Here is a 26,632-nt window from a genome sequence, read left to right on the forward strand (position 1 = left end):
AAGAAAGCAGATGGAGATGATCTGAGCTTTGTGACATGGTGCATTATCCTGCTGGAAGTAGCATCAGAAGATGCTCCACTGTGGTTATAAAGGGATGGACATGGTCAGTAGCAATACTCAGGCTGTGGTGGTTGAACCAGGCCATGTTGGTCCTAGGGAGCTCAAAGTGTGCCAAGAAAACATCCCCCATGCCATTACACCACCAGCAGCCTGAAGCATTGATACAAGGCAGGATGGATCTGTGCTTTCATGATGTATCCACCAAATTCTGAACCCATCATTTAAAAGTGGAGCTGAAATGGAGACTCATCAGACTTTGTCATCTGTGTGAATTGTAGCCTCAGTTTCCTGTTCTTAGCTGACAGGAGGCACCCGGTGTGGTCTTCTGCTGCTGTAGCCCATCTGCTTCAAGGTTGGAGGTGTTGTGTGTTCAGGAATGCTGTTCTGCAGACCTTGGTTGGAACCAGTGCTTACTTGACTTCCTGTTTAATTTTTTTACTCTAACCAGTCTGCCCATTCCAGATAACTGCTGCTTACTGGATAGTTTCTCTTGTTCAGACAATTCCCTGTAAACCCTGGAGATTGTGTGTGTGAAAATCCCAGTAGATCAGCAGTTTCTGAAATAGTCAGATCCACAACCATGCCACTTTTAGTCACTTAAATCCAATTTCTTCCTCAATCTGATGTTCAGTTTAAACTTCCAGCAAGTAGTCTTAGCCATGTTTACATGACTACATGTACTGAGTTACTGCCATGTCATTAGCTGATTAGAATTTGTGTTAACAAGTAATTGAACAAGTAAACCTAATAAAGTGGCCGGTTAATGTTTCTTTTCCCAATCAATCACCAGTAACAGTGCATAATGCCAACATACCTGTCTGGCTGGGGTAGTGGAGTCAGTTCATAAATTACACCATGAGTGCTGAAAAAGTCAGCCCTCTCTGTGTAAAGTATCCTCGTCTTGGTGCACAGCTTGACAACACAGAAAATTTCACTTCACTTTGAAAACTTTAAACTACAACAAGGCGTCACAATGTATTAAGTTGCTGTCATGTGATTAGATATTTGTGTGCTTTTTAATGTCATTATTGGTTCAAATTAAATATTCTAGTGCTGACAGATGTTACTTGTTCAGGTTTTTTCCCCGTTGTGTCCAAAAGATGTCCAAGATTCTTTATTGTTTTTTTGTTTTGTTTTTTTCTAAACTTTCAGCTGATGCATGAGCTCCGATGACATTTAAAAGGAAGTGCACCCATGACCTAAATGCCCTAACATGTCTTATGTAATGACAGCCCCCTCTGGTCATAAAGCATTTCCTGGTACTGCCGATAAAAGATTAACGTGCATTCTTGCACCATTTAGAGTGCTTTCTTCAATGAGGCCTCTCGGGGAGTTAAAACGTCCAGCACATCAGCTGAGATAAGCCTGATGTAGGAGCATGACTTGGGGAAAAATTATATCTGTGTCGATTTATACCACACTCCATGTAGTGTGTGAACTTTGTGTTTAGATTTTTCGTAAAAAAAAATCTCACAATCCAAACTTGCTACCATATATTTAATGCCCATTTACCATCTCTAATAAAGTCAGAGCCTTCTTTAAGCACAGAAGTTGTGCAAATGAGGTTTACCAGGTCACAGATGCAACATCACTTTTAAGATAAAATATAATCTTAATTTTTTATAATCAACAGCAGGATGCGCAACCCCAATTCAAGTCGATATTTGACCACTGGGTGTCTTATTAGTTTCACTCTTAGATCATCATTGTTCCTGCAAATGTGTTTGTCTCTCTTCGATGAGACTAAATGAATAAATCATGGAATAAATTCTCGCTGCTCCGTTGGATATAATAAGATGCGGTAGAATACATATTAGCATGAGAAGATATCATCATCCAAAAGCCTCTGATTTCAGGTTCTCTGTTCATTTTTTGCCCAGATACAGGAGAGGTGAACGGGAGCATGGCTGTGTGCCGACTAACAGCTGCAATAAAGGCAATTCAATTTCAAAGATTTTTGTGGTGATTCAGATTGTTCAAGTGACCCAAACAAACACTTCTAATACCAGTTGTATCTTGTTGAAATAAAGCAAATAGCTAATATTGCTAGTTTCAGAAGTAATGGTGGTGGTAATGGTTTCACAATATTTCTACTCATAAAGTCTGTATTTACATTATTAATAGACCTGATTGTGTTCTTATGGGGACTTATTTCACATTTAATGCCTTCATGAAGTCAAATTTGATGCTCAAATGTTTAACCTAGCACTAGTATTTGGCTTTATAATGAGAAAAAAAATGTTTGTAGGCATTCTAAACCTTAAATAAATACTATATATCTAATGGTATTTAGGAGTTTGTAGTTTCTAGTAAAAACAATGTACAAATGTTGACTCATTTCAGACTTGGGGGTGTATGCTAAAATGCTATTTTTAAATTATGAATTTCAGCAGAGCTCATGCAGAAAGTGGGAGGAGCCTGATCAGGCCACTTAAACTGACCAAGCTGTGCGAAGAGACCTTTCAGGCCATCCTAACTTCTGTTTTTACAGGAAACATAAAAAATACAATGTGGACAAGCTATTATCATCCTGCCAGCTGCTTCATAGGAACTCGCAATGGAAATACCCGGACAGGTTACCCAGGTATAATCTCAACACACATGCAGTACACCAACTCCTCCTCTTTTAAGGCACACACACCAAATAAATACACTATTAGGCACAGGAGCAATGCTTGTAAGATCAAGGTTCAGCTAGAACAGCTCCAACCCTTCTTAATACTTTCCTTAAAAGCAGCAAATCTTGAACCTCTCAACTTGCTCAATAATTTATCAAAAAGTTCAAATTGTAAATTGTGATTTTTCCTCATCCAGTAGATTTATTTGCCACCAAAAGCTAAAACAAATAAAAAATAAACTGAAATGTTAAAATAATTGCTTAGGAGTAATGCCTATTGTTTTATAGCAATCTAAGTCCAAAAGGTTTTATAGCAATCTATCCTATAACAATATATTTTTTTAGAGTATACCTTTATTATGCATTTGTATTTATTTATTTATTGATAAACTATTTTCCAACAGGCATACAATATGAAAACATGAGCTACCTTTGCGATATCAAATCAAAGATTATCTGAACATATTAATAACGGTCATAGTGGGCTCAGCACAGCAGATCTTTTTTTAAGTGCTGTCACTTTATTCTTTAACAAATTTTAATGTTATCTATTAAACTCTCTCTGCTTTTGTCTTTTTCTTACTGCACTATTTTTATACCGTCTTAATCTATCAAACCTTATTGTTACTGCTTTGTTGAACTCTAGACAGCACACTGGGTTCTGTATCCTCTAGCGTGCTGAGCACATAAAAATGAGCACCAGGGTTGCATCATAGCATGCAACATGTCTGTAATCCATCAAGTGAAAGTGAGTCAGTGGAGCACTACCTTGACATAGAGCTGCTGGAACTCCTCCAGGTTGAGCCGGCCGGTGGGACAGTCCTTCAGGAATCCCTTGTACCACTGCTTCAGCTCATGCTCGTTAAACTCTGTGTTCTTCACCAGATCCTCCATCACTTCAGGGGTCAGCTTGCTGTTCTGTTTCCCCATTTTTCCTGCAAAAAGAAATTACATACGTCAAGCACACATATATTGATGATGCTAGACATCTTTCCATTATTGCAGGAGACAAAGAAAAGCCTGTACATGTTGTCATTGGGAGAGTGAAAGTAGAGATTTCCACATAACTATAAAAATAAGCTTTAACTCACTGTAATGTGAGACATTGGCATAGTGTCACATATTATAAATTGGCCCATTCTGGCTAATAGGATTCTTTTTTTTAGATGTACTACTTTCTTTTTCTGTCTTTGAGCAGCTGTTTTTCCATATTTTGTTTGCTGTTTCACTTATAGAGAAGCTTAAAACCTGAATCCCTTCTAATGTAAACTTTTTTATTTCATTTATTAATTAAACTTGAGCTTGGCTGTGTGTATTGTGTGCAATCAGTGGAAATTACATAAAAATACTATTTTTTTAAATACAACCCCATTCCATAAAGTTGGGATGTTGTGTAAAATGTTAATAAAAACACAATTCAATGATTTGTAAATCTTGTCAACCCATATTTTATTTCTAGTAGAACATAAACATATCAGATGTTTAAATTGCTTTAAATTTTACCTTTTTTTATGGAAAATATGAGCTATTTTGTATTTGATGGCAGCAATACATCTATAAGAAGTAGTTCCAGGGTGATTAGCATTGGGTAGCATCCGCTCTTCCTTTAACATCTGTAAACATCTGGGAAGCGAGGAGACCAGATGCTGGAGTTTTAGGAGAGGAATATTGTCCCATTCTGGTCTGATGCAGGATTCCAGTTGCTCTACAGTCCTGGATCTTTGTTATGATGGATGCAGTAAGTGGTATGGTATAGTCTTTCTGAAATCTGGATCGTGTTAAAATATGGCTTCATCTTTGCATGATTGACTTTTAACCTGCATTTATGGGTTTCAGGGTGAACTGTGTTCACAGAGATTTCTGGAGGTGTTCTGAGCCCATACGGTGGTTTACAGGATAGAATCATGTCTGTTGTCGATGCAGTGCCCCCTTATGGCCTGAAGATCACAAGTATCTAGTTTTAACCTTCAGACTTGTCCTATGCACACAGAGATTCCTACTGTTTCTCTGAATCTTTTCATGATATTATACACTGTAGATCAGGGCCATTCAACTGCTGGCCTATGGGCCAGAAATGGCTCATCAGTCTTGTTGGACTGGCCCACTGCCCATCTATTCATTAACTGCAAATTAATAATTTTATAACAGCAACTAAACTGTAAGCCCGCCACCTTGCGACATTTTGGGACACCACGTAGCACTGCCATTTACACTGTTGACGGAAGGCAACTGGACTGATAAACATGCACAAAATGCTGAAGTGGCTTATCTGGAGTTTCGGGAGGATTCCCGGCAGGCCGCATTACTCTTGGGCCAGAAGGCCAGCAATGTGCCAGTCAAAAGAATTAAAAAAATGAAGTGGGTAATTGAGATATGGACCAATGCTTTGATCTTAGTAGCCAGCCAAACTTTACATCTAGGAGGCTCTGTCTCTCTGAAATGCTCCATTTATACCCAGCATGTTACCGACTTGTTGCCAGTTAATCTAGTTGTCAAATGCTCCTCTGGTTGTTTTTTTTACTTTTCAAGCCTCTTGTTGTCACTTTTTTAATTATTTACAGATATGTTGCTGCCATCAGATTCAAAATTATCTAATATTTTCCTTAAAATGGTAAATTGTCTCAGTTTCTACATCTGATATGTGCTTTTTATGTTCCACTGGGAAATAAGTTGAGCTGATGTGTAAATCATTGCATTGTTTGTATTTACATTTTTCAGTTTCACACCTATTTTGGAATTATGATTTTATTTGTACATCACAAGAACCCATTTACAAATCAAACACCTTTTCCATTCACAATTCTTGCCCTAGCTATTTATTTTTCAATCAGTGAATACGTCAGTCTAAAATGGAAAATCTTTGGCTTTGAGAAATGGTACTAATTGCATCCTGAGGTAGTTGGCCCACTGTGACTTTTCAGAAAAACTCAAGGATGCTTTGGTTTAATGCCCATTAATTTCCCCGCTGCAACTGTATACACACAGCTTCCTTCATTCCTGTCAGCGTGGTGCTTATGCTTTCAATTTATGGCCTTTGTTAGTTCATTAAGCAGCCTCTAATTATCATAAATTTAATAAATATGGCTGTAGTTTTGAAATATTTCTTACTCTCTGCTGAGATGTTTTATTTGAGCTCCTCGGCTTGGAAAGACCAGTAATGTGTGTGTCTATGGTATGGAGCCCATTGGTATGTGCAGCCATACTGGTGTGCAGGTGCTGCAATAATGTACTGTAAGACTGCCTCATCATATGCTTGTTTGATGAAGCAGAAGCCTTAAAAATGTTGCACCTTGATTAGTGTATAATCATATCAACAATCTTGGAAAAATTAATTTAAGAAATCAGCAGTACATCATTTTGTAGTTTGATACTACTAGTAATGACAGTAAATTACCTGTTTTTAGGTCAAGACATTGTGAGCATTGGCTTCATCTACATCACTTTCAAAGAAGATGTGACATCCAACTCCCAAGCTGGCTGCCAACCTGCAAATCTGTTACTGTGAGGTATTTATCACTTCACACACATGCTTTCATGGTTTCCAAATCAGCTTATTGATCATCTCTTTAGACTTTGCTTTTGTTGCAAAACTGCTCAGAAAGGCTTTTCAGCTAACTATTACACCTTGGATGTCAGTCCGTCGTCATGGTGACAACATCCAGGCAAGTTTCCAGAATGGTCCCTGCTCTACTGTATATTACAAGCTGAAACATAACTCATCAGCAGAGGTAAAGTCAATAGTTCTTGTGTGACAAGTTATCCAAAAGGAGTCTAAAGTTTTATACTGTAGTAAAATAAATCTAACAAAGTGGTACAATATAACTACTAAAATAGTTTTTAAAAGTCGTGAAACTGAAGGGAAGGTTTATTCGTGCATTTGTGTGTGTGTGTGTGTGTATGTGCTGTCTTTGAGACGTCATGGGGACCTTTCATGGGAAAAAAAATCACTGTCTTTGTGGGGACTAAAGCCTGGTCCTTATAAGATAAAATGTCTTGGCTTGAGTTAGGGCTGAGGTGTGAGTAGGGCTTGAACATAGTTCTGCATGAAATCTGAATCAGTGCTTTCAAATAAAACAAAAATAAATTGGAATAAAAGATGAGATGCGGGCAACTCTTGGTTGTGTTAGTGTGCTGTGCTCGATCCTTTAGCTTTGCTTTGGGAAATTCTTTAGTTAAACTCTTCAAACTAAAGTACAGTTGAACTATTTTCTGTGCTTTTCACCCGTATTTCTCCATTATTTTTTTAGCTGCTTTGACCTCCCTGTGATAAAGTCATCTCTGATGCCAATGAACTATTAGCTTCATAAAAGTAGTAAATTAAACTATTGTAGTTATTGTTGCTAATGATGTTGTCAATTACACAACTTCCTGACACTGTTTTGATGTCTACCATTCAAGTTTTCGGCCAAACCACAGCACTGAGACTGCTCTGGTTAAGGTCTTTAATGACATCTGCTTGAATACATGTAGCGCCAACATTTCAGTCCTGGTACTAGTGGATCTAACTGCTGCATCTGACATCTTAATTTTCTCCAAAGCGACTTACATGTGAGAGTAGGTCTATTGAGTTCTGTTTATGAGACAGGCACTACTTTGTGTCTATAGGTAACTATAAATCTGAGCAAATAAAAATAACCTGTGGAGTTCCCCAAGGCGCCACTGCTGTTAAACTTCTACATGCTCCCACTCATTAAAATGTATGAAAAACAACAAAATATGTTGGCATGATTATACTGATGACACACAAATCTACAAAACCATCTCACCAGGTAACTGTAGTCCGATCCAAACATTAATCAAATGCATTGATCATATTAAATATTGGATGTGCCAGAACTTCCTTCAGTTAAATGAAGACAAAACTGAAATAATGAAAATAATTGTTGGTGTTAAGGAAGAAAGCATTTTGTTTTATGCTCCTCAAATGTGGAACAAGTTTAAAATAAATTTAAAGCTGCTTTTTATTAAAACAGCTGTTGATTTAATCGTGTTCTATTGTAGCCTTTTCTGTCTTTATTTAATTTCTTTTAATTCTTTTTAAAGTTTGTTTTAATATACTTTTTAATGCTTCTGCACCTTGCTGGAATACTTTCAATGTTTAATGTAAAGAAGTTTGAACTGTTAAACATGAAATTCTATTCAGTCTAAATCCATGACTGTAAGGGGTATGAGTGACACACACAGGACACCTGATACCATAAATGAATGGAATCAATGTAATGTTGTAATAAAGATAGCTATCTGTGTGTGTGTGTGCATTTATTAGATGATGAGGGCCAAAACCTGACTGTAACAGCTTAAGAGGACTTCCTGTCAATGCAAGGGCGGCTATTTTGTCCCCATGGGTACAAGATTTATCTTTGAAGGTCAACACTTGGTTTTAGGGTAAGGGTTGAGGTTAGAGATCCAGTTCTGATGGTTAGAGTTACGTCAATGGAGAGTCTCCACATTCAATCCAAACCAGATGTGTGTATGCTTGTGTGTGTTTCAGCTGTGCAATTCAATCTGGTTGTCTCCATTGTTGATAAACAGAGAAAATGTCGGCGACCTGAAAAGTTATTTTTAGCAAAAGAGGAAAAAAAACAACTAAATGAAAGAATCCATCATGTTGAAAAGACCTTGCCAAGCACCTTTTCAGGCATCACAGAGACTCTCTGAACCACAAATTGGCAACCATTTGTCTGCAAAAGATAAATATACTTTGCCCTGAAAGCCAATTTAAGAGTTTTTATGTTGAGCTAAACGTGACCAAAGTTCACAGAGGAACCTTGGACTAATAATGTCTCAAACTGAAACTTGAGTAAAATAATCATTATTAGGCCTCCATTGTGCTTGTGATTTAAATTAACACATAAAAAAACAAAAAACAAAACAAAGCAAACAAACAAAAGAACAACAACAAAAAAAGATTCACAAGAAAATAATTTACTGTAGGTATGAAGTATAAAAAAAAGCTGGTTGTTCCGTTGATGAGAAATAAAACTCAATTAAATTAGTAAGGCGATTTTATAAACAGAAAACAATCCCATTTGGGGGAGGCATGATCAGAATAGAGATGGATGAAGAGATGCATAGGTCGGAAAGATGGCTTTGCTGTAATGTGAATGAATTATTATAATCTCCATGACAATTTACTGAACTTCTAACTGAGCATCAGAATGAGGAAGAAATGAGATTTAAGTGACTTTGAACGTGGCATGGTTGCTGCTCTGAGTGTTTCAGAAACTGCTGATCTACTGGAATTTCCACACACAACCATCTCCAGGGTTTACAGAGAATGGTCTAAAGAAGAGAAAATATCCAGTAAGTTGTCTGGACCAGAATGTCTTGTAGATGTCAGAGGTCAGAGGAGAATGAACAGACTGGTTGGAGATGATGGAAAAACAACAGGAAGTCAAATAAGCACTGGTTCCAACCAAAGTAAGCAGAATAGCATCTCTGAACACACAAAGCGTCCAACCTTGAAGCAGATGGGCTACAGAAGCAGAAGACCACACCAGTGCCTCCTGTCAGCTAAGAACAGGAAACTGAGGCTACAATTCACACACACTCACCAACACTGGACAATAGAAGATGGAGAAACGTTGCTGGTCTGATGAGTCTCCATTTCAGCTCCACATTCAGATGGTAGAGTCAGAATTTGGTGGAAACATGAAAACATGAATCCATCCTGTCTTATATCAATGCTTTAGGCTGCTGGTAGTGTAATGGTGTGGGGGATATTGTCTTGGCACATTTTCGGCCCCTTCATACCAGTTTGGCCTGGTTTAACCACCACAGCCGACCTGAGTATTGCTACTGACCATGTCCATCCCTTTATGACCACAGTGGAGCATCTTCTGATGCTACTTCCAGCAGGATAATGCACCAAGTCACAAAGCTCAGATCATGTCCAACTGGTTTCTTGAACATAATGAGTTCACTGTAACAGGAGATTCTCATCATGGATGCTGCTGACAAATCTGCAGCAACTGTGTGATGCTGTCATATCAATGTGGAGCAAAATCTCTGAGGAATGTTTCCATCACCTTGTTGAATAAATGACACCAAAAATTAAAACAGTTCTGAAAGGAAAAGGAGGTCCAACTCAGTACTAGTAAGTTAGACTAAGGTGCTCAGTTACAGAAATGAATAATGTATTTACTTAGAAAACCAAACAGACTCTTATTTAAACATTGTGGAAATCATAGTGAGCCAGAAGTGTCCTTGAGCAAGACATAGTCATTTTTACCATCTGTGTGTAAGGACACAGTACTCTATCTCAGCAAAGGTTATGTAATATAGGCAGACAAAAGTGTTTAGACATGAGAAAAGAAAAACAAAACAAAACAAAACAAAACATGCATCTCTCAACAGGAGCTTTTTAACAGTGCAGGAAAACAGGCTTTGTGTTAATGTGACCCTTTGGGCATCTTATGTGCATTCAGTTGCTTATGAAAAGGAAAGGAAGTAGCACAGTTTCCTCACTCATAACTGACCCTGCTATCCATTAACTGCAGTTTCTATGTGAAAATAAACTCAATTGGTGCTTGGGTAATTTTCAGCAATGAATATTGTCATTTAGAAGGAGTGTAACAGATTTTTTTTTCTTTGTTTTTGCGCCTCCAGGACACAAACACATAATCTGACCAATGACTCACCTTGTCACAAGCTGGGTAAGAGTTATTAGAATAACTTTATTGTCATTGTACATTATGCAACGAAATTATTGTGCTTTAGGTTGTCTACATAAGAAATATAGCTGGTTTCTCCTTTCCGTTAGTACTCCAAGTACAAACATATTCCTCTCCACTCTTAAGCTGCAGTCATGGAACCAAGTAAACATAATTTATGTAATCATATCTCTAAGATATCTGGCTTTATTTCTTGATTCACTAGTCTTTATGTTGTAGATCATAAATATTGGGATAAAGGAATTAAAGACAAACCAGTTTCATCTGTTCTCTAAATGACATGTGGTTGTAGGCCAAACCACACAGACACAAACTGAAAATTAGCCTCCCTCTGTTGTTTTTGTGGATCCGTACCATCCTACAAACAAATATCCGGGCGCTGCAGGCGAAGTGACGACGCTATGCAGCCTGACATTAAGTTACTAACACTTCTCTGTTACAAGGTGGGCCGAGGCTGAAGACAGCAGCTGCAGTGGGAAACACGTGTCCTGGGAGAGACGTGAACAGAAGCCACGTTGCAGCCTCGCCATTATGTCACTGTGTGTGTGTGTGTGTGTGTGTGTGTGTGTGAGCACACTGAAAGCAAATGCAATTGTTTTAAGACAGCATGTGCTGTAAAGTGTCCAAATCTTACCCCTTATTTATTTATATTTTACTTCCAATTAGCCAGGCGTTCTTATAATCTTCTGAAGTGGTCTTGAATAGTTCTCCAGGTTCTCTAAGGGTTTTCTTAAAAAACTTTTTCACTCATTTTCAGCTCAGATCTTTTACCTGATCGTTTCCAGGGGAATGTTTTTTGTTTGTTTTTGTTAGTTAAGCAACTTAACACTGACCCTTTGAATAATTCAAGAATTTAACAGGACTAAACACAAGGAATCAACTATTGTTGCTTCTCTACATAATATACAACCTAAAAGAAACGGTTTTAAATTGCAGCTTTAGACACTTTATTGCTTACAGACTGTCACAACAACATAATTTGTTTCCTTTTCTTCAGTTACATTAAAAAAATGCAAAAAACACAACCCAATTAGCTAAATTCCAGCATGACGTCATTAAAAAACATTAAGAAAAGTGAATAAGTGGAGTACAAAAGGTCAAAAAAGAAAAATCTACAGCAGATGAAAAGGAGCAGAAAGCGAAACAGGAACAAATCCAGCAAAGACCTGACACAGGATCTGAGAGATGCATCTAGACCATCTAATGTTCATTAAAGCCTCATCAGAAATGATCTCCATGGAAAGGTAGCTGTCAAGAGGTCTTCTTAAGGAAGGGAAACAGGACGGCTGAGGTTTTATGGAGCAATGAATCCTCCCCAGAGCCCAGACCTCAACATTATTAAAGCAATTTTGGATCATCTGGACAGAGAACAGAATAAAATGAAAAGTCCTTCAAGAAGCCTCGAGAACTATTCCTGGAGACTACTTAAAGAAATGACAAGAAAGCTTGTCTAAGACAGGAAGTTGTGATAAAAATATGCACTTAATGCTCATTAGAATAGTTCAAACCCTGTTTTTGCCTTCTATCCTGTATTTCCATTTGTGTTAGGCATGTTTCAGCAAATTGCTGCACCTATTTCCTATTTTCTTGGCAATATAAACAGAACTGAAAGCTGCATAAGACCTTTGCACAATACTTTAGTGCATGAGTTCATATTCCTGTGCAGAATTAACAGACCATGTCAGACTTTTACGGTTCTGAGATTGCTAATTTGAGTGCACTTTGCATCCTGGGACAACAAACAGCATAGAGGTTTCAGCTCAAGTGTGTTATTTTTAAAGCTTTCCAAGCACAACACGAACCTATAATTACAACACAACATAATAAAATCCCTGGCGAATAAAAGATACAGACTTCCAATGTGGTGCCGAGTGGTCATTCTACCCCCCCGTCGCTTTCACAGTGTACTCATCAAAAGCTCACACTGAATCATAATGCCGGTGCTACTCACCATGCTGCCTGCTGCCATTCATTCAGCAGCAAGCAGCAGAGCTGAATCTGCATCTGTGCTGTCAGCATGCAGCTGGTGGCCCAACATCACATTTCTGATATACGCATTTACAACTGGAATGTATTATTCAGTTAGTGGTGAGCAAATAAGACATCTTTATTGCAACCGACCTGACTCCCCTTATGTTTAAAATCTTAAAAAGATGGAGCAACTTCAAAACATCCCACACATTTCAGCAAGTACAGAAAAATTCTGATTCTGGATTTGACTGACTTCCATTATCACGGCCTACATACCTTAAGTATCTGCTAATATTTGCTTCCCATAGGCTACTTGTCATTTCTCTTCAGCACCCCCACTAAGAATCACTCTTCAAAGCTGCCTACGAGCCCTGTCACTCCCTCTTTTTTTGTTGTTACTGTTCACTGTCAACCTTGTGCTGCATTAAATACAGACTGGAATAAAAAAAAAGCCTTCAAATGTTCCATATTCACGGCCGAATTAACCACTTAGTGCACAAACGCAATAATCGCTAAACTGGTTTTAGATTCTGGAGAGATATAAGAATGATGGTGTGATGTTGAACTAAATGCACAGTGAACATACCACAGCCTGCATGCTCACTCTTAATTTTATGCATTGCAATATTTTGATACCAGTTACTCACATCCACCCAAAGGAATAAACATAAAAACACAAACTGCTGGTGCATCATCAGCAGATGTTGGTGTTTTGTTATAGCAAGGGAGAGATGATAGAGGGGTAAAGTCTGGGATAAGATACACTGGGTCTCTTTGCAGTGCAGTGTGGAGCAGAGCACCATGCTGACTAAAACTGAGTCATAGCCCTGTGTCTCAGGGTTCGCTGGAGCTTTGTCAGAGCGAGAGAAAAAGAGAGAAAAAAAGAGATAAGAATCAGACTCATCGGCGACAGGTGCAGACTGACATGAAGATATATTGTAAAAAACTGATTTTACAGTCATGTAACGGCCAACAGAGATGCCCCAGAGCCATGCAATCAGCTGTTACATAACCATCCCTTTACCATGATTTGCCAACAGGGGCTGACCTTGAGAGGAAGGCAGAGTCCTGGTTGAAGCAAGGAAACATTAGATGAAACAAAGCAGTCTGAGGTTTTAATTTAGGAAAATCTGACAGATTTCAGCCTAATCCTACAGCCCTTGTTGCCTAGAAAGGTGTGTGTGTGTGTTTGTGTATACGTGTAAAAGAGGTGGGGTGCAACAGTCATGGAGGGGCTGGTGGATGAGATGTGCTCACTCATGTCTGCATTGATTTGCAAAAAGTAGCGTCCCACCGAGAATGGGTTAGAGAGGCCAATCCCCCCTCCCACCACACACACACACACACCATCATCACCACACACACAAACACACACACTCACACACACACCCCACCTTCTCCAAACACACACACACCATTGCAACATCAGCACCAGTGACAAACTAACCACACCACGTCGTGCCATGTCACCAAACCGCCCCACGTAAGTGCAATTATAACAGAGAAAATTCACGCTGCTGCACGGATAGGGGAAATCACACCGACCAGTGCTTCTTACATCTTCACTTTGGATGCTGAGTCGAAAAGCCTGGCGTGTATGCGCGTGCAAAAACGCCAACATGTCACCAGGATTCGCGCAAACAGCTGTGGCGCCCTAAGCTGATAAAATTGAATGTGTCGGTATTTGTAATTTGTGCCTCGTTATTACGGAATTAATAGCTCCATAAATAAATGAATCACTCCCAGGAAATTAAGAAAGATGACGCACCAGGTTGCATCATGCTGGTATAGATGCAACAGTGAGAGGATCGTGTACAATAAACATACATTTTTTACATTACACAAAGCGTCCATCCTACCTGGCGAGAGTGTGGAGTCAACGAGAGAAGTCCGGCGGTTCTGATGTCTGGAGTGGCCACACGAACCCCTGCGAGGACGGAAAGGGAACTCGCGCTTCAAATGTCTGAAATGCTTTTCAGTCAGACCCACGAGAAAATTTTAGGGTTTGCTCAGCGTTTTGATTTGTTTCTTATGTGTTTTTGTTGCGTGGTTTGCGGGAGAAAAGTCAGAAAGTAAAGCGGTGCAGGTCCGTAGGATGCTGCTGAACACCAAGCGCAGCTGATGAATTGAGAGGAGGAGACAGACACTGGGAGGGAGCTCAGTGTGCATCTCTGTCTCTCTCGCTCCCAGTTTGTGTGGCTGTGCACCGTGTGATCATGCTGTACAGAGAAAACAATGGAACCAGTAATAACACCAACTTTTTATTCCTCATATGGGCAGAAGTTCAAGCACGAACTTTTGTGTCCCCACGTAATAAATTGTGCTTATCTTGTTATCCCCCCTCCCCCAGTTAGGCGGACTGAATAGATAAAGCAGTTCTCGATTTTTTAGTAAAACTACAAGTTAATTTTCCACTCTGCTGTTTCTTTAAGTTAAAACCATTTTCGCGCCATTCATCGCGAGGGCATAGTGACGGACTAGCCGGCTAATGGCGGAAGATTACTGAGTCAGTGCCGAACAACTAAAAGGTTTGTAAACTGGGTATGCGGTTAATTACAAATTACCAGATAACGGGGATAAAAAAAATAACTTTAAATGTAAACTAATATCACATTTAGTGGTTGAAAAAACGTTAATTTAGCCTTATTTGAGTTAGCTTCCTAATTAGTGTTGGAATGCTAAGCTAGCTAACTAGCTTATTTATGTAGTGTTAGCGTTGACCTTTGATAAAATATAAAAAGTAAAAACTAAGTTACACTAACGTTATATTCTGAGTTTTAAGAAAACTCACATTCTGAATTAACACATTGCCAAAAGTTTGGTGGTTAGTACTTCTGTTATCAGGATATAATAAGGTGCAACTATATGTAATACAGATGTTTGTTAAGGTTTTTACACTGCTAGAATAATTAATGACTAGAGAAAGGTGTTCTTGCAAAAAGAAAACAAAAAAATTGGGTTTTCTGAAATAATAGATAAATTTACAAAATAAATAAGTGTTCCATGACTGATTGGGCTTGTTATGCTATGCATGCAAAATATTAATTCAATAACTACATAAATGAGTTAGTGCCATTAATGCATTATTATTGACAGCCCTAATATATACACACTCATATATATATATATATATATATATATATATATGTGAGTGTGTATATATTTCATTATATCTTTTCAACACTACAGAAATGAAACTTTGATATACAGGACACCAAACTATAAAAACTAAATTTTGATTTTTCTGTATGTCGAAGTGTAATTTCTATAGTGTTGTCCCATGAAAAGATATCATGAAATATTATCAAAAAATGTGTGTGTGTGTGTGTATTACAAAAGTCTAATACATTTTTAATTTATCCTGTTTGAGTTTTTCAAATACAAATGTTTTCCTTTTTCTGAATTGACAGACCACCCATCCTATAAGCAGAATTTTTATTTTCTTTCGAAACTGAAACCAATTTGAAAAAAAGATTTTTTAAAATTAATTTACAAGATAATTATTGTAAAAAGGAATTACCTCGTTGTTGAGTTTTTTTTCTGAATTTATGAGATACAAAAAAAAAAAACTTCCCCTTTTTTCTGAATTTTTAAGAATCAGTGTACAGAGAGATGATGTCTCCTGCTTTGGCCTCTTGGCTAGCCACACCTCCACCAGTGCCATTAAGTGCTGGGTCATCAGCTGGAAGCAGCTGTTCCCAAGACGTTTCAGCCCCCTAAACCCGTACATCTCCCGGTGGGGGGGGGGGACCAGTGACACACTAGGGACATCTTCCTGCAGGTGCCTTCAGTGGGGTGTTGACCTCCAGCTAATGTCTTCTCCCTGTAGGCAGAGCCAGTAGATTCCTTTCTCTGCTTCTTCTAGCACCTCTGTGGTTTCCTCAGCTTGACTGTTGACTGGGCCACAAAGCCCTGGCAACTAACTTCCATGCCGTAAACCTTGGCTTTCCAGCCAGCCTCTTGGTACTTCACTGCCAGCACTAAGTACTGAAGACGTTTCCTTTCATGGCCTGCTCCTATACCTTCTTCCCAGGGGATGTTTAGCTCTTATCAGCAGGACCCTTTTCTCTATCCCAGACCAACTGAAAATGTAGTTGTCACAGTCGCTCTGGAAGACCATCTGTTTCATCTGCCAACATCTGCCACTCTTTCCCTGGTGTGAGAATGCAGGTCCTCTTGCAAGTGGGTTGGGGGTGTGCTACCCGGCTTCACAAACTCTGCTAATGCAAGCTTTCATGCCATCAGTCTGTGGTTTGTTGCTACCCTACAACTCTCCCAAGTCCTCGACTAGTCAAGATACTTCTAAGTTCTGCAATTATGACCAAGGACGTCCACCATGATGAGTAGGAGGTATCTGCAATACCAGAAGCTGCTGCTTCAGGACTTTCGTATTAGAACCTTAATTTTTCATAACAGCTAATTAATAGAAGTACAAATTAATAAGAGTAAGAGTCATAAAGAGTTCATGCTATGTACTGTGAGATAATTCTAACCCTGCGTAAGTCGTATAAATTCTACATTTTTATTTGCTAAATATTTTTATGAGTAGAAAATAAAAACATAAATGTGAAAGGGAAAATCTATTTTTTAATTTGCATGTAGTTTTTGTCACGCTATAGCATTATCATTAATCTCATACAGTGAATTGACTATTTTTTTGGTGTGTTTGAACATTTATGAACTAAAAAAGAAAAAAAACTCACTTTTAATGCCACAGTCCTTCAGAGATTCCTGTGCTGCAAGTTGCACAATCTGGTGCTCTAAAATTTTAGCTCCCAAATTTAGGTTCATTTGCATGGGTAAGGGAAGCACTTTGTCATGTCACTGTGGTGATGATTAGCATTAATTCATAAAGTAATGATTAATAATAATTTAATTCTACATGATCAAATTACACTCATGCATTTTAGCTTCTAAATCAATGTTCACAAATTATTCCAGCTGTAAATGATGTTTTAGTTGTAAATTATACTTTGTTAGCCAGAAGAATGAATCAGTCTGTGAGATTAAACTTGCAAATGTGTAAAAAGTGTAATTTGTATTTTAAATAAAGACAAATTGACATTGACATCAATGGTAGTTCTTTAATTTAAAGTATAAAGATTGATGTTACCACTAAGAATACTTTGTTTTCTTCAGATTCAAAAGACACACATGAACTATTTCTGTTGAGTAAGAGAAATAACAAGCCTTCATATATTATTTTAAATAAATTATATTAAATTAAATGGTTTTCTTTAATTCCCACAACATTCATACTGGCATTGTCCAGGTTACAAAACTACCTGCTATTTGGTTTGTGTTTGACTTTTTACCCTCCAATCAGTTCAAGGAGTGAAAAAAGGCTCAGAGATTTGTACTTGCATCTTGTAAATTTGTGTGCTTTTAGTTTTAAACACAGTTTTCTGCTTTGTATCTGAACAAATGTTTATCAAACATCTATTGTCTACTTCACAGGCCGACAGAGTTTCATTTACAACTACAACCTTATTTGTAATTATTGATTTACAAGCTCAAAATGCACATGAATATAACCTGATCCCAGTGAATATTTTTTAGCTGCTTCTGTTTTACAGTCCTCCTGTTGTGCGTGCTGGATGATAATGTCATTGTTTTCCAGGCGACTAAAGGAAGCTGTCTTAATGTCATGAGTATTACTTGTTTTCCTGCCATGAATAGTCAAAATGTTTGCCGACAAAGAAGTCAGTTGTGACAGTCGTATTTAAAGCTAGCATTAATAGAATCTCAGTTCTTCTTAGTCGGGATGTTAAAGTCCCATCATGATATTCTGCACAGTGAACTTACAGTCACTGGAGTCTTTTCTGATACTGATAGTTCACTTATTTAATATCATGCTCCTGTGAACCATTTTTAGATGTTTGCAAAGCGTTTACACTTTTAATCTTTTTCTATTTTAGATCTGGCTTTTCAAAGAAAATGGATGAAATCGCACAAGATAATGCAAGTCAACAAACAACAGGGGAGACTATTTCACAACCGTCCCTAAAGCGAGCGGAAAACAATAAGTTTTCTTCTGGAGACTGAGGGCCTGACGTCCAGTATTCAAGCTGTAAAACCTCCTGACCAATCACAGTTCACTCCTTTTACTTATATGACTACTTCTAACAGTAACAGTGCACATGCAGAATCATCCGAGGTGTGTTTTATCAGTACTGAGAGACACCTTGTGCTTCTGATGAAAGATGAACAGCCTCCAGTTACCGAAGCAGACCAGCTCAGTCTTTATCTGACAGATGGTACAGGTGGGTCTCCCCCTCCAGCCAGACCCGGTCTTCCTGACTGCAAGCAGCTGGGGAATTCTCCCAAGGACGAGGCTGCTGATAGCTGCAGTCTTTCTGCTGGAAATAAGGAAGATGAGGAGGTCAGATGTCAGTCTGATTGCACTTCTAAAGACGCAGTGCATGGCACAGGTCTCTGTAATACACGGAGCCAATTTGCTGAAGTTCTGGAGACTAATCAGAGGAGAGAGGAGCTTGATTTCAGCAGGGCAGAGGGTGAGAGTCCCATATCTTCCAGGGATTATGCTGAATTTAAACCACTCTACTCAGAGTCTGAAAAGGACCCTTCTGGGAACTTGGCAGAAGGTGGAAAAAAAGGAAAGAACAAATTGGAAGTACAGATTTATGAGAATGAAAATGTCTCCATTTGTAAGGGAGAAACAAAAGGCCGAGGTAATGAGAGCAAAACCTTCATCCCCTCTGCTGCAAAATGTGATGAGGGATCAGTTCTTTGTAATGATGTGGTTTTAATCGGAAATATTGCAGCTGAAAAAGCAAGTCTTGAAGTTGATAACCACAGCGGGGCTGATCACGAAGAGTCTGCCGAAGGAGATAATGATGAAGACCCATTTTGTGTAATTGACCCTGCAATCAGGAGTGAAGCTGACGAGGAGGCTGAGGGGATGAACGCTAACTCAGACGGCACTGCAGGTAAAGAAAAAGTCTGCGGGATGGAAGCACCTCTTCCACTTTGCTCTGACGTAGGGACGTTACAGAAGGTTTCATCTGCAGACCAGGCCGAGCAGTTTGATCAGCAAAGCCGAACACAACCCTGCAGAGCTAAAAATGAGGTTCACTGTCAGTCATATGCAGAATTGCACGCTTGTTCTGTAAATAACGAAACCTGTGACATAACTGGAGACGAAGGCAGCTGTCAGTGGAAATCTAGTCCGTTAAAGCCCCCTCCTGCTGGGGATGGAGGAACACAAGAAAGCCATGATACTCAGGGACACCAGCTGAAAGAGCAGAGTCAGTCGAGCTGCTTTCCTGAGAGTGTTGACCACATGAAGACGCAGGTGGTCGGATACCCCCATAGGGAAACTGACAAAGTGGAAACGACAGCTGAGATAAAAGAGAAAGAGGGAGGTTTGAATTTTCTGGAAAAAACTGAAATTGATGAGCAGGGAAAGTCAGAGGAGAAGCTTGAGCTGCAGAGCGACAAAGATGAAACAGATGCATCTGCTGTTGATCATAGCGAGGAAGAAACACAAAACCCTACTGAGCTAGGAGATAAACCTGAATGTTTGTGTGATCAGATGTGTGTGACAACTGAGAGGGAGGAAAGAAAAGAGGACATAAACGTTGACGAGGAAATGAAAACTGAGGAAAAATCTGAGGATGATGTGCAGAAACAAAGTGAAAAAAAAGAGGATGTGAGTCTGGAGTCACCCGTTGACTGGACAGAGGGGAGCAGACTGGCCTTCTGTAATGGAGATGACCAGGAACAAAGTCTCAGCTGTTTCTCTGATCAACAAAACAGAGCTGACACATCCGTGGCTGGAAATAAAGATCAGCTTTTGGCCTTCAATTTCCCTTCAATAAGTGATGCAGTTGTTCCATGTCAGCAGGATTTACTTCATTCACAAAATGCTCTCCGCAGCACCACAGCATTGAAGTGTAGTGACAGATTTCCCCCATATGCCTTCACTTACTGCAGCCGTGTGCTGGAGGGGTTTGACACTTTCGCAAAGATCCAACTCTTACCAGATGATGAGGACGATGATGTAGCCTCTGGCTTGGGCAATATGCCGGTCCTCACCAGCTTGCCCAGACAACTGCTGAAAACACCCCAGCAACAACTTCACATGCCAGTGGCAAAGAGTGACAATCAAATGGAGGTACCAGGGGAGGAAGGAGATGAAGCAGGCGAAGAAGAGGAGGTGGAAAGATTTGAGTGTCACACTGACAACAGGAGAAACGGATCTGTCAGCAGCGATTTAACTTGTAACGAAGTCCCAAGCTTTACCCCTGCAGCAGACATCATTGCCCTCGGATGCCCAGAGCAACAGCCTAACTGTGGATCAGTCTGTGATTCCTCTGAGGACACACATGATGAGTTGAAACCACAGTCGGTGCCTCCTGCTGTTCCCAGTGAAGGCCTTTCCTCTGGTCTGAACAGCTGCTCTGAGTTTGAAATGAAAGAACAGTTGGACAGGGTCTTAAAAGAGCTGCACTTATTTTTTGAGATCAGTAAGAATGATTTTGCAGAAGACCGTAGATCTCCACCCGAGCAGCAGAGTAAAACACCTCCAACCTTTGAAAGGATCACAGTAAAATGCCCAGATCACCTCAGCAGCCCCAAACTGGGACATCATAGAAACACATCAGCAGGTATGTATGTGTGATGCATCAGTGTGAATTCATGCTCTGGACAGTGTTTGACATGAATTCAGCCAGTTGTTGTAACAACATGGATCCAACACACCCCATCAAAACACACCACAACAACAATGGGAGTTTAGTGGTTTAATGAAAGATGTGGATGGGAGTTCTCTGATTGGCTCCTCTGGCTGTCTCTTAGTTGAAGACTGAGTGGAGGAGGCTCAGGATGTCAGTGATGGAAGTTAATTTAGTCTGTAATAGAGCCTTGCTTTGGGACTGGGAGCAGACGGTTTAAAGGTTGTATTGGGCAGCGAGTCCCAAATTTACGAATGGATGGAGAGTGCAACTGAGGTTGGTAACAAAATGAAGGCTGGAGAGTATGAAACTAAAGAAAAGAAAGAAAAATCCTGTAGTTGATCTTCATGTTCTGTTTATCTGTTGTGTTGTGACAGTTGGGGATGTAATTGGTGTGTGTGGCGAGTGGGCGGGGCATGCATGCTGATGGAGTCTGTGTGTTTGTGAGGAGTGAAGCCTGAGACGAGTGCAGAGTTCGGTTTTGGTTGTGTATGACGAGGTTGCAGCCGCCAGTAATCATTATTTGAGGCACTAAATAAAGTGATATATAGCCACTCCGTGTCCTCATTGCTTCCCACTCCTGTGGACGTTAAAGTATATATTCTCTCTAGCACTTGTTCAAATAGTGCTGGGCGATATGGAAAAAATCATATATCACGATATGGATTATTTTATATCACAATAACGAAATATATCACGACATACCACAATAAAGTATGTTTTCAGTTATTCTCTGAAAAGTTTGACAAAAATTTCATTGTTTACTTTTCTGCAGCTTTATTTTGAAGTGACATTTAACTGTACTGTCACAAATGAGAAACATACATTTTAGTGCAGCAATATAAATGTATCAAATGAAAACAGCTGTGGTTGAGGTACAGTAGCCTTCACATTTTTTTCAAAATCATACAGTTATTTAAACTCAACTGTCAAAATAAACACTATTTAATTAATTAATTTAAGGTCTCGAAAGCTGTCCTTCTCAACTATATACACGGGAGCCATTCCTTTACAGATGTAACGCGAGATGGCACATGTGATTGGTTTATGGTGCTGGGACTCCGGGCATGAAACATCAACCTGTTCCGCGTCCATCGTTCAGCACTCATGATTAACGTAAAGCATTTTGCAAACCCGCGTGAGAATCAAAGAACGTAAAGCAGCGTCATGTCGCAAAACCACCAGACGGAGTTTCTTTGCAAAAAATCTTTTTTTATTCTTCTTTATTTTCACTTATATAAACTTAGAGTATGCATAGTGACAAGACAACGTTAATAAAATCGTTGCAGCGTATTTAATGATATATTTGTTGTAATAATTGATAAAATTAGGTTAGAAACGATAGAAATGATAGAAGAGAAATGGCACGATAGACACTTTTCTATCGTCCCCACGATATGTATCGTCATATCGCCCAGCACTATGTTCAAATATTGGCACATTTGTTTAATAGATTTGCTTTTTTTTATATAACTGCAGACATTTAGACAGCTTATGTTTCAGTATCATTTTACAGAGAGAACTTTGATGAATATATTTTTATTTAGCTTGTTCTTCTGTCACAGGCCGTTAATAAAACTGTGCACATAAGCTTATTTTACTTGGACTATACAAGGCTATGGGTTTGCGGGAGTGTTTAAACACAGATTGTGTGGGAGCGGGCAGTAATGGTAAGAATTTCAGTGGGAGGGGGATTGAGAAAATAGTGCCCCGTATGGCTCTACTCTAGTGAAATTCATCCCACAGGGAAAAGTGGGGAGAGTGTAATGGCTCTCATCTGCATGTCAGCAGTAATTGAATAAACACAAAACATTTCTTAACAGTAAGTCACTGCTTCAACCAACTGAGCTGTGGGGATTTCTGCAGCTCTTCATTGTCATAAAAAACATGCACATAAGCTTTATTAAGATTGTCACTGAAAATCTATTTAAAATTGCCCAGTCGTCTTTTATAAATCTTAACTGAGGGAATCAGAGACCAAACGCTGCTCTCTTTTCAGATTTTGCTCTTTTTGCACTGTGTAAAAATAGATTGTTTCCTGCTTATTTGTAGATGAAGCTGATGAAGACCTCAGCATGGAAATATGTGGAGGTGATTCAGGGGTTTCTCTTACTGCTGTCAGCAGCGATGGGGAACAGGAAGTGCCCCTTAACAGACACCCCTACCGGGAGACGTCCAAGGACACTGCAGAAAGGCACAAAGGTTCCCTGCTTCATTTATGTTTTTGGCCACTTTTCCAAAGAAAGAAATTCCAAGTTTAATTAGACTTTCCTGCTCTTTTCTTTCATTGTTTTCTGTGTTGCATGGCTAACACTGTATTCTCAGAGTAGTGAGTGATGGACTTGAAAAGGTCAGCTTGGTTTATTCAGCTAGGAAATACAATTAATTTTATTGACTTGTCTCATCAAGTTGACACAGCTCAGTTCGACAAATGTTCAAATAACCCCCCCTTCCCTCCCCTTCTTTCTCCGTAAAAGTGCGGTGGAACTACAACGCCTTAATGAAGGCAGAAACGTTTAAGGCTAAATCGAGGAAATAAGACAGAATTAGCCCGTCCTGACTGTCGATATGTTGCTTTCAGAGCCCCGGGAGATGGAGCAGAAAGGGAAAATTTGGTGTCCGTCCTTCATGTGTCAGCCTCTCCTGCAACAATTGAGCCACAGTGAGTTTAATTTAAGACAAATGACTTAAAACCTCTTTCAGCATATGATTGGTAAAATGCTAATTCTCCTGCAGTGGGGGTCTTAATCTTGCTTCATAAAGAAAGGTTTTTTGAATGTGTTTACATTGTGAAATGAGGCAGATTAGTTGGTAATGATTTAGTCAATAAGTGGTTTTTGCTTGTTTTTTCTTACTTCTTTGTTTATGACATCTAACAGCAAGTAAAATGTCAGAGAGTGGAAGTAAATGACTCTCTCCTTCATCCAGTCTTACGCTTTCTTTCCTTTTTTCTTGCTCTTCCTTTTCATGATGAACCTCGAGTCTGCTGAAAGTAGCTGGTATATTTTTAACAGCAACCAGTCTGGCTTCCTGTCAGACTTACAATTGATTTAAAGCTTTTATTATTAGTTTTTTAAACTCTTAATGGCCTCTATCCTTCCTGCTCATCAGATTTGTTTTTACCATATGAGCCCTCAAGAACTATTAGGTCTTCTTGAAGAAATCCGTTAATGATAATAAAACTTTGTTCGTATAGTTCTTTTCTTCGCGTAGCAGCATAGAATCAAAAACCAGTACAATGAACAAAATGAAACATAAAGAAACTCTTGAGCAGAATTCCCTTTATTAAATAAATAAAATAAACAATAAAAACAAGATGTTATGTATATGCAACTCTCCCAACAGTTATGAATTGCAAAGCATGGACAAGGCAGTCAGATTAGCAGCAGCAGAACATGTTATAAATACTCGTCAAACAATGCCAAAGAAAATCTGAAGAAGGAAAGTTTTAGGAGGATATAAAGAGATCAAGAGGTGTTGTGTGTCTGATGGGGAAAAAAAACGATCTCCCTTTGTGACAAGCTGTGATCTGGGGATAGTTAGAAGCTGACGATGTATGTTGAGGTAATGTTTTCAAAGCCAAAATCTACCTACCCATTTAGTCAGACTGTTAACTGGACTTTAATGTATTATTATTATTATTATTATTTAGTTTTTTACTTATTAGTCTTGTTTACTTTATTTAAATCTATATTTTCTGATTACTTAATGATAAGGCAATTTTTTTAGATTATTTTGTAGCTTTTGTGAAAGTTGCAACAGAAGCTGCAGCCATTTTTTGTGTTTTTTTTCTCTTGCAAAAGCATCTGAAATCCATTTTAAATAATTCTACAAAACTGTAACTTCAGATATTCCAGCTTTATAAAATCGGTAAAAGCCCACTGGAAGAGTCTTTCACTGCCCAGCAGAGTGCTCTTGAAGCTGCAACGTGTTGTTATACAGTAAGCACAAATAAGAAAAAATTCAGATTCTTTCAGCATTTGCAGCAGATCTGGATGCTATAAACTCTGTCACGGTGATTTGTCTTGTCTGTTCATTTCAGACATTTTCTGGTGGTGTTTTGCAGTAGAAAAACTTCAAATGACGACTTTTACTGGTCTTTCACCACAATGTTGAAGCGGTAAAAAATCAGTTTAGCTCCACTTTTATGCAGAACACTGGGAAACTGTCATGCAGCAGACGGCAGATGTGACACATTTTTCATGCACGTTCCTAAACGAAGATCTGGTTATGTATGAAAAATACTTTACAGAAAAGATCTGATGGATTAATTAACAACCTGAGAAAGAAGATCTGTTCATCAGTTTTAGGACCATGAAGTTAATCTGTTAGCATGTAGCATTCTGTTGAAAAGAAGCCGTATGCGTAGGAAAGGCTGCATGACCGGCCGGACCATTTCATACAACGTTAAATGAACGTGTTGCTGTGTGTGCAGGACCACCGGAGCAGCTCAGGAGGCTGAAGCCTCTGAAAACATGCACACGTCCAATCCGGGTTGGACTTTCAAGAAGAGCCAAGACCAAACACCTGCACTGCTTCCACCCCTACAAACATGAGACATGATGCATCAGGTGATGAGTGTGTGGGCACATGATGCTCTTATGAGGTTCCTAGGTGTAATGGTTGGGTGTGTTTGGATAGAGTTATTCCAGGCTGTGCTGTTTTTTTATTTTTTACTTTACTGCTCAAAACACCTCATTTCACTCAAACATTTACATTTCCTCTCATAAAATCCCAGTTTGTTGTCTCCTGTCCGCATTTACTGAGTTTATTTCTTTTTAGTTGAGAAAATTTTACACAATTATTTATACATATTTATCTATTTATTTATATGTATTTATTAACTTTATGTGAACCATGATTGTGGTTTGAATTGTTTGTTTAGTAGGTTTACTGGTTCCAGTTACACGTTCTTTAAATATATTATCTCTGTCGTTTTTACATTAATCTGCATTAAAGGATAAATTTACATTTAATTCAGGCTTATTACAGATAAAACATCTGTGTGTGTTATATTGTTAGAATGTTAATAACACTGTTTCTGTTCTACGTGGCTGTTTTCCATGCATGCATAAGTTGTGTGTATATTGTGTTTTCTGTTATTTGTAGCAGGAATGGTTTCAGATGTATTCAACATATCCTCCAGTAGTTCAGTGGGAGGTTTGCCGGAGTTTTTATTGCTATGGCAGTTTCCTTGGTCTGCTCTTTATTAGACAATGTTTTTTTCTAATTTTTAAATGTTGTTTTTGACTGTTTTGTAAGAGCAGCAGTAAGTGATATCCTGCTGTGTTGAACTACGTCAGCTGATTTCATTTACTTTTCTAGTAAAGATTAAATTCTTTATATGATAAATGGGCTTTTCTAGTCTTGTTGACAACATGCCACATTCACCCACCATGCAGCACATGTGCACAGGGAACACAGACTTTTCTTTGCATTTTTGCCTTTTGTCCACATTAAAACAGTTTTAGGTCACTGAAAATGAACTTTTTAGAAACTCCATCCAGAAGGAGGATTTCCAGTAAATCCAGCTGTGCTGTTCATAAGAGGACAAGGTTTTTTATCCACATGCAGGACTCTGATATGGAACAATTCTTCCAAATGACAGAAACCTG

At 38.8% G+C, this 26,632-nt stretch overlaps 3 protein-coding genes across 5 annotated transcripts in view; 2 read left to right on the forward strand and 1 right to left on the reverse strand.

Moving 5' to 3' along the window:
* Positions 1-14,469, reverse strand: part of vsnl1a (visinin-like 1a) — a 64,840-nt gene extending 50,371 nt beyond the window's left edge. For both annotated transcript variants that reach the window (XR_006009034.1, XM_041975189.1), the window contains exons 1-2: positions 14,181-14,469; positions 3,446-3,612 (exon numbers count right to left, since the gene is read on the reverse strand). Coding sequence is in view for 1 of the 2 variants with exons in the window: in XM_041975189.1 (XP_041831123.1) it covers positions 3,446-3,607 (162 nt within the window). In the remaining variant the exon portion in view is untranslated. The remainder of the gene's footprint in view (positions 1-3,445; positions 3,613-14,180) is intronic.
* LOC121634217 lies at positions 7,271-20,241 on the forward strand. Its single transcript, XM_041976729.1, has 3 exons — positions 7,271-7,282; positions 18,307-20,069; positions 20,189-20,241. Exons 2-3 carry the CDS (start codon positions 18,434-18,436, stop codon positions 20,239-20,241), a joined length of 1,689 nt encoding a protein of 562 aa, XP_041832663.1. The 5' UTR covers positions 7,271-7,282; positions 18,307-18,433.
* Positions 19,989-26,317, forward strand: LOC121633305 (RAD51-associated protein 2-like). Of its 2 annotated transcripts, XM_041975187.1 has the most exons (4): positions 19,989-20,951; positions 23,070-23,219; positions 23,599-23,679; positions 25,453-26,317. In XM_041975187.1, the coding sequence occupies exons 1-4, from the start codon at positions 20,366-20,368 to the stop codon at positions 25,578-25,580; spliced, it is 945 nt and encodes a 314-aa protein (XP_041831121.1). In that variant the 5' UTR covers positions 19,989-20,365; the 3' UTR covers positions 25,581-26,317. The 2 variants fall into 2 exon arrangements, with proteins under 2 accessions (XP_041831121.1, XP_041831122.1); XM_041975188.1 differs by lacking the exon at positions 23,070-23,219.
* The last annotated feature ends 315 nt before the right edge of the window (positions 26,318-26,632 follow it).

This window comes from Melanotaenia boesemani, chromosome 22 (genome assembly GCF_017639745.1).
Source record: "Melanotaenia boesemani isolate fMelBoe1 chromosome 22, fMelBoe1.pri, whole genome shotgun sequence".
Lineage (NCBI taxonomy): Eukaryota > Metazoa > Chordata > Actinopteri > Atheriniformes > Melanotaeniidae > Melanotaenia > Melanotaenia boesemani.